The sequence below is a fragment of the Filicampus tigris genome, chromosome 1 (genome assembly GCF_054856515.1).
Source record: "Filicampus tigris isolate MCC_2025a chromosome 1, RoL_Ftig_1.0, whole genome shotgun sequence".
Classification (NCBI taxonomy): Eukaryota; Metazoa; Chordata; class Actinopteri; order Syngnathiformes; family Syngnathidae; genus Filicampus; species Filicampus tigris.
This window is the reverse complement of record NC_141217.1, coordinates 22,935,367-22,947,615: the sequence shown is the minus strand read 5'-3', so window position 1 is coordinate 22,947,615 and position 12,249 is coordinate 22,935,367. Positions and strand designations below refer to the sequence as shown.

Genomic DNA, 12,249 nt, shown 5'->3' with positions numbered 1-12,249 from the left:
ATGCACTGGCATTACGCAGTGTTATCTTTACAATGTTATGTCTGTTAAAACAGTTAATAATGGTTTTGTGATTGCAACTGTTTGACAGTGGAAGATGTTTTCTCATTTCCATTGAGCTTGCAAGTTGAGTTAATTGAAGACTTAAAATTGTTCATGGGTTTCAGTGTGAGTGTGAATGCTTAAGTTGTTTGTCTCTGTGCGCTGCAATTGGCTGGCAAACAATCCAAGGTTTACAACGCCCCTGATCCAAAATCGTCTGGGAGAGGCTCTGTGACCTTGACTGGTACAAACACTATAGAAAATTGATGCATAAGATTGATAGATCATTCTAAATTCCAGATGTAAATCGGGTTTCCAAATGAAAATAACTTAATAACGAGGAAGACTCTCACCTTTCATTGTGAGTAAACTTGGGTTCGGCATCAGCGGCAAGGTGAGCAGAAACAGGAAGTAGACAACGGACAGTCCATTGTATCGGAAAGCAGAAGCTGTGTTGAGAAAACAGTTCCATATTTACTTAGTCAAGTTCAGCCTTCTGGGGGAAAAAAATTGGATGATCAGAATTGGACTGGCGACACTGTTCTCATTATCAACAACATCATCCAACCTTGAAATTCCTAAAATTAACCTACGGTCCTCCACCCAGTTTAACATCGTGCCACAAGTTGTTTATTCATGCAACACTTTAGTTTTAATTAGACTAAATAGTTTCAATTGTTATTTCTTTTGCAAACTTTGATTAGGTTAAGTTATTAAAAAGGTATACCATAAAAATAGAACTGAAAAGGGGCCCGCATTGATACTGGCCATCAAAGTTAATTAATACCAGAGGAAATAGATATAGTATATTTATTTACTGAATAAAACAACAAATCACAGTTAATATGAATATTATTCTTAAAATCAGTGGTAAATAGAAATGTTCAATAGGTACGTATTATTGCTCAGTCTAAACGTACTCATAATACTCATTTACTCATAAACAGGCAGCACACAACTCCTCTTATAAAAGGAAATGGATGTAAAATTGAATATGATTTTAATGTCAACGATTGACTCATGAGGGCGAACCCCAAAAATGGATGGATGGGTGGATTTTAATGTGTAGAATCCCTCTGTCAAAAGACGTGACTGAACTTAGATAAGCACATTTAACTCAGTGTTGTGCTTTTACTCCAGGACACATTAACTTACTCCGCTCCCTCAAATAAAAGTAAAAATCTAAATATACAAATTATACGGTCTTACAATTTACTTTGTGTACATGCGTATATGCCCGTGTGTGTGCGCGCATGTGTGTGAGCATGCGTTGCTCAAAGAAACCTATTTGTTTTACTGCCATTTTAGTCGTTTTATTCTCTATTTTGCTGTGAATCATGCATAATTTATGAGGATTAATTCTGTGCGAGTGTGTTTCTCCTTTGGCGTTTGTTACCAAAATATCCATCCATCCATTATCTCCCGCTTATCCGAATACGAATACGTATAATACGATAATAATAATAATAATAATAATAATAATAATAATAATAATAATAATAATAATAATAATAATAATAATAATAGGTCAAATTTTCTTCACACAAGGGATCTTAATGCCTCATGAGGTAAATAAAATGTTGAATTCAAATTATATTTATTTATTTACCTTTGCAAACAAAATTTTTTTGTGGGGGGTGACAATTATGCTAATTTCTGACTTCTCATGAAAGCTCCAATTTCTGTGTTAGAGGTGAGTTCATTTGAAATTCCTCATTTCTGTCAAAAGCATAACACAGTGAGAGTTCACTACAGTCAGCATTAATGTACTACATGAAGCTGGATGATCTCTTAATTTTATGACGGATGGGCTAATAAGTTTGTGAAGTACTGGGTTTATGCTGATTAAGCCATGAAATACTGTTGGGCGTCCCTGCGTTATCTGAAAGACGCTAGTTTAGCCATTTCCTCTCTCTTATAAGTGATTCGTTTAGCAGGTCAAGCATGCCATAAGACTCACCAGCTAGCAGAGTGAGTGGCAGTAATAAGTTGTACAGCATCCCGACCACCATATCCGCAGCCATGACTCCTTCCTCCTTTAACGAGGCTTTTCTTCCTCACTTTTTTCAATGATGTAATCGTCCTCACTAGCAGGTGAATGTGATGAAAATGTTCATGGTCTCACACATGATCCAAGAAGGAGAGACTGAGCCAAAATAAAGTTTGGGTTCCTCAGAGTCCAATGGGAACGAGAAGAGGTCTCCTCTCGTGTGTGAGGATGAAGAGCGCCTCTGCTCTTCTTCAGTCCCTCTTTTCCCCTCCCTCACCTCTCTCTATCTCTCTTTCTCTCTCAAACATACTAATGGCTTGTGACCAAACATCCCTGTTACTATGCTGAAATTGAGGCTAATCTCCCTCCAGGGAAGGTCTGCTGTCATTATAGCACCAACAATCATAAATATAATGCTCGTAAAATAGAGTGACTTGGTGAATTGTTATTATGATCGTCGACCTGCGCCATTTGTCTCATTCCTTTGAGCGTTCACTTTTGTCTATGTTTGAATTTTATGAGTTAATTAGCTTTCTGCATTTCTGACACGAGGCTCATAATCATGCTGCACTTTTGTTTGCTTAGACTGGCATAAGGCTGGCTCATCAAATTTGAGCTGCAGGGTGAGGGGAAGTGTATCTAATATTCATGGCTGCCAGGCCATTAAGCACCGGTGTGACGACAGAGGAATGATCAGTGCTTGGACGAGCAAAATAGATTTTTTTTTTTTTTTTTTAAATGAATGTTTGAAAATAAATGTCACCCTTTTGAACAACGAACGTAAATTAGGTGGACACAGGGCTGTAGTGGCCATCTGCTACAAGGCAGGTGCCCGGTGGGACCGTGTGTTTTGGGGCTGGGGAAGTGCTATTTCATTATTATTTTCCTTTCTTTTACTCCAAGCGACTAGCCCATAATTTAGGGGGAGCAGCCCATTAAAGCATTTACAATTAAGACAGTAAACTGAACCAATGAATGAATACAATGCTGTGTTGCTGTTGTTAAAGTGGAAGTCAACCCAAACATTTTTTTTCAAGAATATGTTCTATGGAGGCCCATTAATTGAAACAAGGCAATCTGAGTAACATTGCGTTTGTGTAATATGAGTTAAGCAGCAAAATCCACCATGGCTCAGCTTCAGAAAACATGTGAGCTGTGATTGGTCGTTACCTGAGCCCTGAGCAACTGTGATGTCATTTTCAGTAGGCAGAAATGACAAAATGGCCGCCTCCCGAGATGGCTAAAAACGTGTGGATTTACTCTTATTCCACAAACGCAATATTAATCAGAATGCTTTCTTTCAACGATTGGGCCTGCATAGAACTTATTCTGGAAAAAAAATGTTTGGGTTGACTTCCGCTTTATGTGTGTGCCAGTTAAGTGTGGCTGTCATTTGAAGCACATACACGTTCTAGACACAAAAGTATTGAGACACACTTCTTGATGGACAAATCTATCACCAGTTGGCCGAGACCTCTTTCACTGTTCTGTAAACAGTTTGGGGAAGACCCAGTTCCCAGTGCAAAAAGAAAAGACAATTTTGGGCGAGTTTGGAGGGAAAGAACAGAGATAGAATCAGAGCCACATGAGCCTCTCCATACCAACAGCAGTGAAGTCAGCCCCAAGTATAAATGCCTTTAAATACAGGTTAAAAACTATGTTGTTTTCACATCCTTTGATTAATATCTTTTAAACATAACAGAAAATCAATTAAACAATTATGTCTTTGTGTAATTTCACAAAGCTACTTTTTATTTCTTTCCTTTGCTTTTAAATGTATTTGTTTGTAAAAGTGTTTCAATGTTGTCAATGCACGTTTTTGTAATTTTAACAAGCTTCTTTTGTTCTCTTTGCTCTGCCTTTGAACGTCATCGGCTGGTCTTTTTGTTACTTTTTGTGCTTTTGTTGTACGAAACACATTTAGTAACATTGTGTATGAAATGTGCTATATAAATACATTTGCGTTGACTTGCCCTGCCTCTTCAGGATGAATAGGAAACAAGTTCAAATCACTTTAAAGGAAGTCACATGATGTATTTATTACCATTACAAATATCAACTCTTGAATAAACTGTAGACAAAAATACGTACTTAAACGACCTCAACCACCTCTGCTATTTGTGTCGAGAAGGGTTCAAATCCGAAATGGTTATTGGGCTCAAATAATCCTGAGGAATTGCGAAGCACAAATCATTTGACCTTGGCCAACATTGACATGCTCCCTTCCGTTCTGAAAAAGGTAGGCTACTCTAATCTGGATGAAACTTCCTTTATTTTACCTATGAGAGTAGTCTGTAGTAGTCACTGGATCTCGGAAGATGGAGCACATTACACCGAGTCTGGCCTCCCTTCACCGGTTCCCAGTGCATTTTAGGGTTCAATTTAAGATTCTCCTATTTGTCTATAAATCATTGAATGGCCTCGCCCCGGCGTACCTCTCTGAGCTCCTCCACTCCTACGCAACTTCCCGGTGCCTCAGGACCCGGTGGCTCAGGCGCTGCTCGAGGTGCCGAGGACCAAGCGGAGCCTCAGAGGGGATCGCGCCTTTTCAACTGCTGGTCCTTCCCTTTGGAATGACCTCCCATTGGATGTTAGGCAAGCCCCCTCTCTGTCCACTTTTAAAAGCCGGTTGAAGACACATTTTTGTTCTCTGGCTTTTGATCCGACATGAGACCTGAAATTTTGGCGTGTCTATTGTATATAGTGTTTCATGTTAATTTATTGATTCCACTTGTTGTATTATGGCTATTTTGTTCTTTGTATGTATAGTGCTTTGTTACAGCTCTAGCTGTTGTGAAATGCGCTATACAAATACAATTGTATTGTATTGTATTGATTTGATTTCACAGTTGACAATTGGTCTGTCCAGCCCACTCTACACCAGTAAACACACTGTAATCCTGAGGGCTCCTGTTCAGTTGACAGTCGAAGGAGGTGTTCTGCACAGAGTTGGAAGACTGCTGCCACCTTCTGTTTAAAGGACCTCACAGCAATTGAATTTCACATCTCACTTTTCAGTTTGTTTGCTGTTCTGAAACTAAATGACAAACAATTTGGCTTGGTCGGTTACGAAAGGAATATTCTGAATGGTCCAAAAAGTCTCTGGAGATAGCAAAACGATATGAGTCATTAATTAACAGATATGTGTCTCAAACTGTCAATACTGTTGTACATATTGTCAGAGCTGGGCATTCCGCCTAGCTGATGGACCAGTCTGTCTATCCGCCTATGACGGACGGCCATTTTGCCGGCGATAAATGTTATACAGGAAATTTAAATAAAGCAAAAAAAAAGACAGATTAATCATAAACAGAAGTGCATTTTCGCCCGTCTGTGTAATCGTCTATAACCTGACGTTGATTATTATTGTTTCGTTTGATGCAGGTAAGTTTGCTGCTTGATTTGTGTATTTTACATCAGGCATGTTTTTAGTCCTAATAGCGTGACGTCAGGGTCACACCATAGATTCTTGACAATAATCGGTGCTCGCTCGCAGACAATTCCTGTTAGTGCTGCTTGTAATCTGCCCGTTGTCTCAGAAAGAAACATGTAGAGAAAACTAAACACTGCTGCTATGGAACTTGCAGAAACAACTCCAGACACTAAGACCGTCCACATATGAAGGATGTATCCTTTATTCGATTCCCGAAGCCAAAAACTCTGAGGGATAAATGTGAATGATGGGTCAACTTCCAAGTTTGACACCATAAAGGTGAAGCCTTTTACCGTCATATGTAGTAAACAATAACATTTCGTTGGGGGGCCATATGGTGTTACAGATGACAATCTGTCGATTCCTTGCTTTTTGGTTTTGTTTTTTGTTTTTTTTGGCATATGCATATGAGGCTTTGTAAAACTCTTTGGGCAGAATGAATACTAGATAGGCCTACACAAAATAACCTCATAACAGTGCACTATCTGTTGGAATATGACTGTTTTTTAATTTTTTTTGGTTAGACAGCTAGATGGATAGACGGATCAAAATTTAGCTGTAGTTGGTCGCAGTTTGTAGTCGGAAACACTAACAAAAGCCCGTTTAAAATCATAGGCGGTCCAGCCCATAGGCAGGTACTATTTTTTTCCAGCCGGACAAAAGCGGATGGCGGAAGGGTACCCCGACTGTAGGACCCCGCCTCTAGCCCAAGACCCTCAATCCTAATGAGGACAAGCACTATATAGAAAATGGATGTTTTGCAGAAATGTACAACTGTTCTACATCTTTGTTTCTATTATTTCAGTTGCCTTGTTCAGCCACATAACAATGGGAAAAGGCTAAGATGCAATACAGTTGTAAACACTAACCACAATAATCAACTTGGAGGTATTGTTAAAGTGAACAAACTCACTGCGTCAATCAAAACTGGACATTATTACCTCTGCCAAGTGTGAAAAATTAATATGTTTATTTTACAGATATATAAGTAACTTCAGAAAATCAGCAATATATCAAATGTACCACAGCTCAGTATCAAATATAAAATACTTATTTTAGGGGGTAAAAAGAGATAAACAGCACCATCAGCTGGAGCGGGAGCACCGCCCTGCCTTGCCTTTCATGCAGTGTCACCACAGATTTAGCGGCAAACGTTTCATTTTATCAGGGCACTTTTAAGATGGAACTGGTGGAGAAACATGTTTTATTGTATAAAGAAACCCATTATGACACTTCTAGTGGGACAGTACTGGTTGGATTTAGGACAATGGAATCACTTGAAAAAAAATGCATACCAAACTGAACAGAGAATCCTGCTGCTTAGTGGATTCGTACATTTAGAGAATTACAGTTCATTATCGTTAATATTTTCAGCATATCATGTGAAACTTATTGGTAGTGAGCAAAAGGATAAACTCATCATGTGTTTTGCTTTTTCTTTCATTGTTTTTTGTTTTAGCATTTATTTGTGATGCCAGCACAGAGGCACCAGTGAGAGTAAAGAGCAAAGTCGACCACTTAAATGGAAACCGGAAACTTATTGTGTCCTAGAAGAGCGGAAGAGTCACTGGCCTCCATATGGTTAACGTCAATCATAACGCCAATGATAAAAGAATGTAAAATATGTACCAGTACGCCAGAACAAGACAAGAAGTCAATCCCCAAAAATTACATTAATATTAATCTTCTATGCGCCATCAATATAATACTGCGTTTGTGGAATATGAATAAAACAACAAAATTCACCCGTTTTTAGCCATCTCAGGTGGTGGTCATTTTGCCATTTAGACTAGAAGGCTGCATAGAAGATTTTCTTGCAAAGAAAAGTATTGGATTGACTTCCTCTTTAATTAAAAAGAGACTCATCTCCAAAGTCTCATTACACCCAGAGGGCCGATTCAACTATTTCCCCCTCCTAACTCAAGGACCTGTAACACTTCCTGGGTTCACCCATCCAGTATGGAGCCTTTTTTCCCCTTTGGGGAACACATCAATCCCCCAGGTTCTTCACCACATCTGTCAGTCTTTATTAAAATTAGTTTTTAATCTTTTTTTCCCCAAGTTTTATTATTAATAGTAGATTTTTTTTTATTACTTGAATCAATTGGTGTCCACAAATTATACAAGTAACATTAGCCCAAATGTCATCCCCTCAGTACACGATTTTCCTCAGGTACCATATCAGTCATTGACAAAAGCAGGGGTGTCCAAGGCCATTTGCTGCCCATAACTTATTTTTGCTATCCTATACATGTTTAGTCTCACATTAAAGGAAAACAGTATCTAATTGAGCCAGCATTTAGGATGATTTTTTAGAGACACCAGATAATCAGGCTTTTGCTGACCTTGAACGGAAGGGAGAAAAATGCTCAAATCAGGCCCAGTTATTGGTATGTGTGTAAACTACCCTGCTTAAGGTTGCTCAGTGATGTCCAGGTCTCACGTCCATGAAAGTGAGACCAGGAGCAACAATACAGACTTGGACCACGGTCTATCTGGAATAACAAACACTCCAGAGCCAACGATTCCACTACTCCTCACCTTGAGTAGCGCAGTCACGGTTGCCTTGTTCAGCCAATACTGAGTCTTCAGCAGGGTACAACACCTACTGACATGAGGCCAAATATGAGCAGTTTCCCACGCAATGAGAATCAGCAAAGACCAGATTCTTGGATGCATCTAAAGGATTTTCTGGAGAAATTGTCCTGCGGTATGGAATGTGTTCAGAGTGATTTTTCACTTTGATCTGCTTGGTGGAGGCAGACAATCGTAAATGGTAAACCTGATCAATATTTACGATCGCAAATCCTGTTGTAAGTAGTCAACACCAAGTTTGACCAAGCCATAAGAGCTGTGATTGTGATGTGAAACGGAAAGAAAGACAACTAGGAAGCACAGTAAATAAATTATTCTATTCAATCCAATTCCTGGTCGGGTTGGGTTCGACCTTGAAAGTTGAACTATATTTGAACAGGGTACTGTATAGACTTTTATAGGCCTTTTCATGTTTTCAAACAATAGGCGCCAGGGTACTTCAGGTTGGCAGGCAGGGATTGACTACTGCTGACCTGAACAAAAGTCGATGACAAAAACTTGTGTTTAGGGTTGCATCACCAGCTATTCCCCAAGTAGTTATACAGAGAAGATCTGCAAGACGTAGTATTTAGTATTTAGATGTAGGGACAGACTGTTAACCAAACTGTGATTATTGGGTTTGTCTGAGGCATTTTCTCACAGGTATGTATAAAATTGTATTTGTTCTTTGAGTACTTTAGCAGAGGTGGGCATTTTACTCAATTTTGCTTGTCCGTCATCCGTCAGCGGCCAGGGTACCCATCCGTCATACGTCAGTCCGTCATTTTTCGTGATGAACTGAATTGTAATCGTCTCTCCGGCAGTCCATCAGTCAGTTGAATCTGTCAGTTAGTCCATCAAGACGTCCTTTGGTCCATCAGTCGGTCTCCCCAAAAACGTAAGAAAAACGAGCGTCCACCAGTGATGGACTAACGGTCCGTCAGTGACTGATGACGATTACACTCACAGATAAAAACCCATTTCTTTCAATCGTCAGCCAAACAAACGCCCATCATTGACGGACTGACGGAATACCCACCTCTGTAATTTAATGAAACATAATGGCTAACCTGATGGTAGACGACTATCCATTTCAATGTTAAAAGAGCATGTCTGTGCCATTAATCAGAGCAACAGAAAAATGAATTACTTTAGTCCATCAATGATCAACTGTAGCGGTGTCTAAATTCATAGGCTGCGTCCTACAAAGCCGAATTTGTCGGCCACATGACTCAACTTCCGCGCAACGCGACCGCCTGCCAGTGTCCAAATTCACACGGCCTTTGAATCCAGACTTTAAATCTGTCCTTCATTTCAATGAAGATGGGCCCTGAGAGAAGGCTGCTTCGAACACGCTTTGGTAGCTTACATTGCTCTAGTCTTCACGCTTAAAACATGGAAGCACCCAAAGGCACCCTGCCTTCTGACTCGTCTGACTTTACTTTTAAATGCAAGTATAAGTTGTTTATATTTTATCTACATCACTTATAACATAAGACACATTAGTTCTGTCCAAATTCGTCATGGTTTATGCGGTCCACGGAGGCAATATGAGGGAGGAGAAGCCTGCAAATGGCCCTTCAGAGGACACAGCTTACGAATTTGGACTCATCTTATGTCTAAATTTGAATCAACCAAGCTGTTGATATGTAAACTACAGCCGCCGCCATTCCGTCTCGCTTCGAAGCAGTTCATCTCACTTAACATGTTTTCAACTGACAGCATATAGTCAAACTGATGTGATAGAGAAGAAAGCAAAATTCAGTACTCAAGCCATCGACCCTGTTTTCTGACCTTTGTTTTTAGTTTACAAGATTTTTTGTTACCCGGAAGTAACTGTGACGTAATGGCGAGGCTGCTGACGCCTGGTCACATGACCATGAAAGCAGCGGCCTCTGGACCCACCACTATATAGCGTCACCCCCCCCCCCCCCCCCCCAGCTCCCTCCCGTAGCTCTCTCTCTCTCTCTCTCTCTCTCTCTCTCTCCCTCTCCCTCTCTCCCTCCCGCTTCTCTCTCTCGCTCTCTCGCTCGCTATCTCTCTCTCTCCTTCCCAGGGTTCAATGAGCGCGTTGTGGCCACACCCCGTCTCTCCCAGTATCTTGCCTAGCCCTGCCTCAATGTAGGCTCCTGTTCTCGTGAAAGAGAGAGCGAGAGAAAAGGGGGGAGGAATAGAAGGAAAAAATAATAAGCTCCAAGAAGAATCACTGCTTCTCTAGCTTTTCGACTTCCACAAGCCTCGGCCAGCAGCGGAGCGACGACGGCGGCGGAAGAGGAGGAGGAGGAGGGCGGCCTAGGCGGCGCGAATGTGCTGCTACAACTAGCTAGCCTGTGTGCTATTTTTTTTTTTTTTTTTGCTTTCTGTTGAATGTTACCGCACATGCTAGCGTGCTAGCTGTAGCTTTTTTTCGATCGAGCTCGGAACTATGGTGGAGGAATATGTATGTATGTATACGAGCGTGCGTGTGTTTGCACGTACAGGCCTCATGTAGGCTCCCCTAAACCCAGTCTGACAGCCAGCTGCTTTTCACCCTGACAACAAACCTGGAGACATTTTGAGGCTGCCCCCCCCCTCCACCTCCACATACATACACACTTCACGCCTCCATTTTCTGCTTTACTTGTGACTCGGGATTATTCACGTGTTGGATTTGGATCCGAACCAGCCAGAATAAAACTGTCACGGCGCGGGATCGTTTGTGATATGAGGGGCTGATAACACCAACCAGGGACAGACGCTTTGAGACCCCCGGAGGAGGGTCCCCATCTTTTGGAGGAGAAAGCACATAAACCTGAAGAAGGAGGAGAAATTGGGAATCTGTGTTCGGAACCGACTCAGAAGGCTGTTGATGTCTGGCTCCGCCAGCTCCAGAGAAGTGGTCCGGAAGCAATGAAAATATCACAAACGTAGCTGTAGTTGGGTGTCCTTCGTGACTGCTGACTAGTGGGCTCAATTAACAACAACAACACCGCCGAACAGAACCAATTGGACGTTTAAAAAAAATGCGTGTTTTGAAAGGAGGCTTGGGACCGAGCCGCGCCACTATGCGGGTGAGGGCCACACTCACGCCGATTTGCGCTCCCTTTCGCGGGCAACAGTGAGACGCAAGACCCTGGCTTTGGCTCGTGCACACCGGACTCCTCTTCTTCTACGAGATTAACTGCCTCTTCCGCAGTTGCTGTCATTTTATTTCGAGTCATCGCTGTCAGTTGACAAGACCGAAGCAACGTGCAATTGGAGGCAAGAAAAGCTACGAATGAAGGGAAAGGGAATCCGGCCTAGTCGGCTGCGTTAGCAACACCAATTTCTCCCATTTTTCGGACAGCAAAACTCCCTCAACGGACATAAATTACACATATTCTGGACCTGGACGTAGAGGTTACTACCCACCACCGATTTTTTGTTGTTGTTGTGTGTGTTTTTTTTTTTTTTTAAATCAGGCCGTTGGAGGACATTTCTCCGTGTTTGTGGCTCTCCTGCCTAACCCTCGGGTCAAACGTGGGCTCTAGACTGGGCCACGTTATAGATATTCCTTCGTTAACCCACACTCGTGTATACTTCATCTTTTCTCTTCCTTCCTTCCCTTGGACTCCCCCTTTTTTTTTTTTTTTTTGCCTTTCCCTGCGGGAAGATGGGTTGTTTGGGCAACAGTAAGACTGAAGACCAGAGAAATGAGGAGAAGGCCCAGAGAGAAGCAAACAAAAAGATAGAGAAGCAGCTCCAAAAGGACAAGCAAATCTACCGAGCAACACACAGACTATTGCTTTTAGGTAAGTGGTTTCATTTTTTGGAAGCAGAGCAAACGGTTACTTGCAAAAGTGGCATTACAAAAATGAGGCTACCAAACTAATATCCAGATGGTGATTGGCAACAATATGCCAACCAATTACAATTATTTTTCATAATGAAAGCAAATGTAGAACTAGCGCTTGCTCTGTGAGATGTTACTATTTTGATCATACAGTAGCCACTTATGTAATTTGACTGTCACCAACACAACTCATTGTAGAAGTGAACGGACTCAACATGTGGTTGTGTGTGTTGAGAGGTGGGCTGGGTCTTTACGTTACATAAGAGTTTCTTGACGGTCACCCTTCTATTAACTCTTCTCCCCATGTTAATTTGTAGGCCTGTCACATTAAAGTCTTGGTCTATGTTTGTTAAAAAGTCTTAATAGTTAATGACAGACAAACCATGGAGGGTGCATACGGCA

The 12,249-nt window shown here is 41.3% G+C and overlaps 2 protein-coding genes across 6 annotated transcripts in view; one reads left to right on the top strand and one right to left on the bottom strand.

Annotated features, from left to right (window-relative positions):
* Nucleotides 1–4,551, bottom strand: part of LOC147153293 (piezo-type mechanosensitive ion channel component 2) — a 45,436-nt gene extending 40,885 nt beyond the window's left edge. For 3 of the 5 annotated variants that reach the window (XR_015086375.1, XM_086027239.1, XM_086027245.1), the window contains exons 1-2: nt 2,000–2,057; nt 393–488 (exon numbers count right to left, since the gene is read on the bottom strand). Coding sequence is in view for 4 of the 5 variants with exons in the window: in XM_086027239.1 (XP_085883365.1) it covers nt 393–488; nt 2,000–2,051 (148 nt within the window). In the remaining variant the exon portion in view is untranslated. Of the gene's footprint in view, nt 1–392; nt 489–1,999; nt 2,079–4,464 lie in introns of those variants that run through there. The other 2 variants (XM_086027256.1, XM_086027251.1) reach the window with 2 other exon arrangements.
* A 5,535-nt stretch (nt 4,552–10,086) lies between these two features.
* gnas (GNAS complex locus) overlaps nt 10,087–12,249 on the top strand; it is a 38,905-nt gene continuing 36,742 nt past the window's right edge. Inside the window, exon 1 of the mRNA XM_086027196.1 lies at nt 10,087–11,806. Within this exon, the coding sequence (XP_085883322.1) occupies nt 11,668–11,806 (139 nt within the window). The 5' untranslated portion in view covers nt 10,087–11,667. The remainder of the gene's footprint in view (nt 11,807–12,249) is intronic.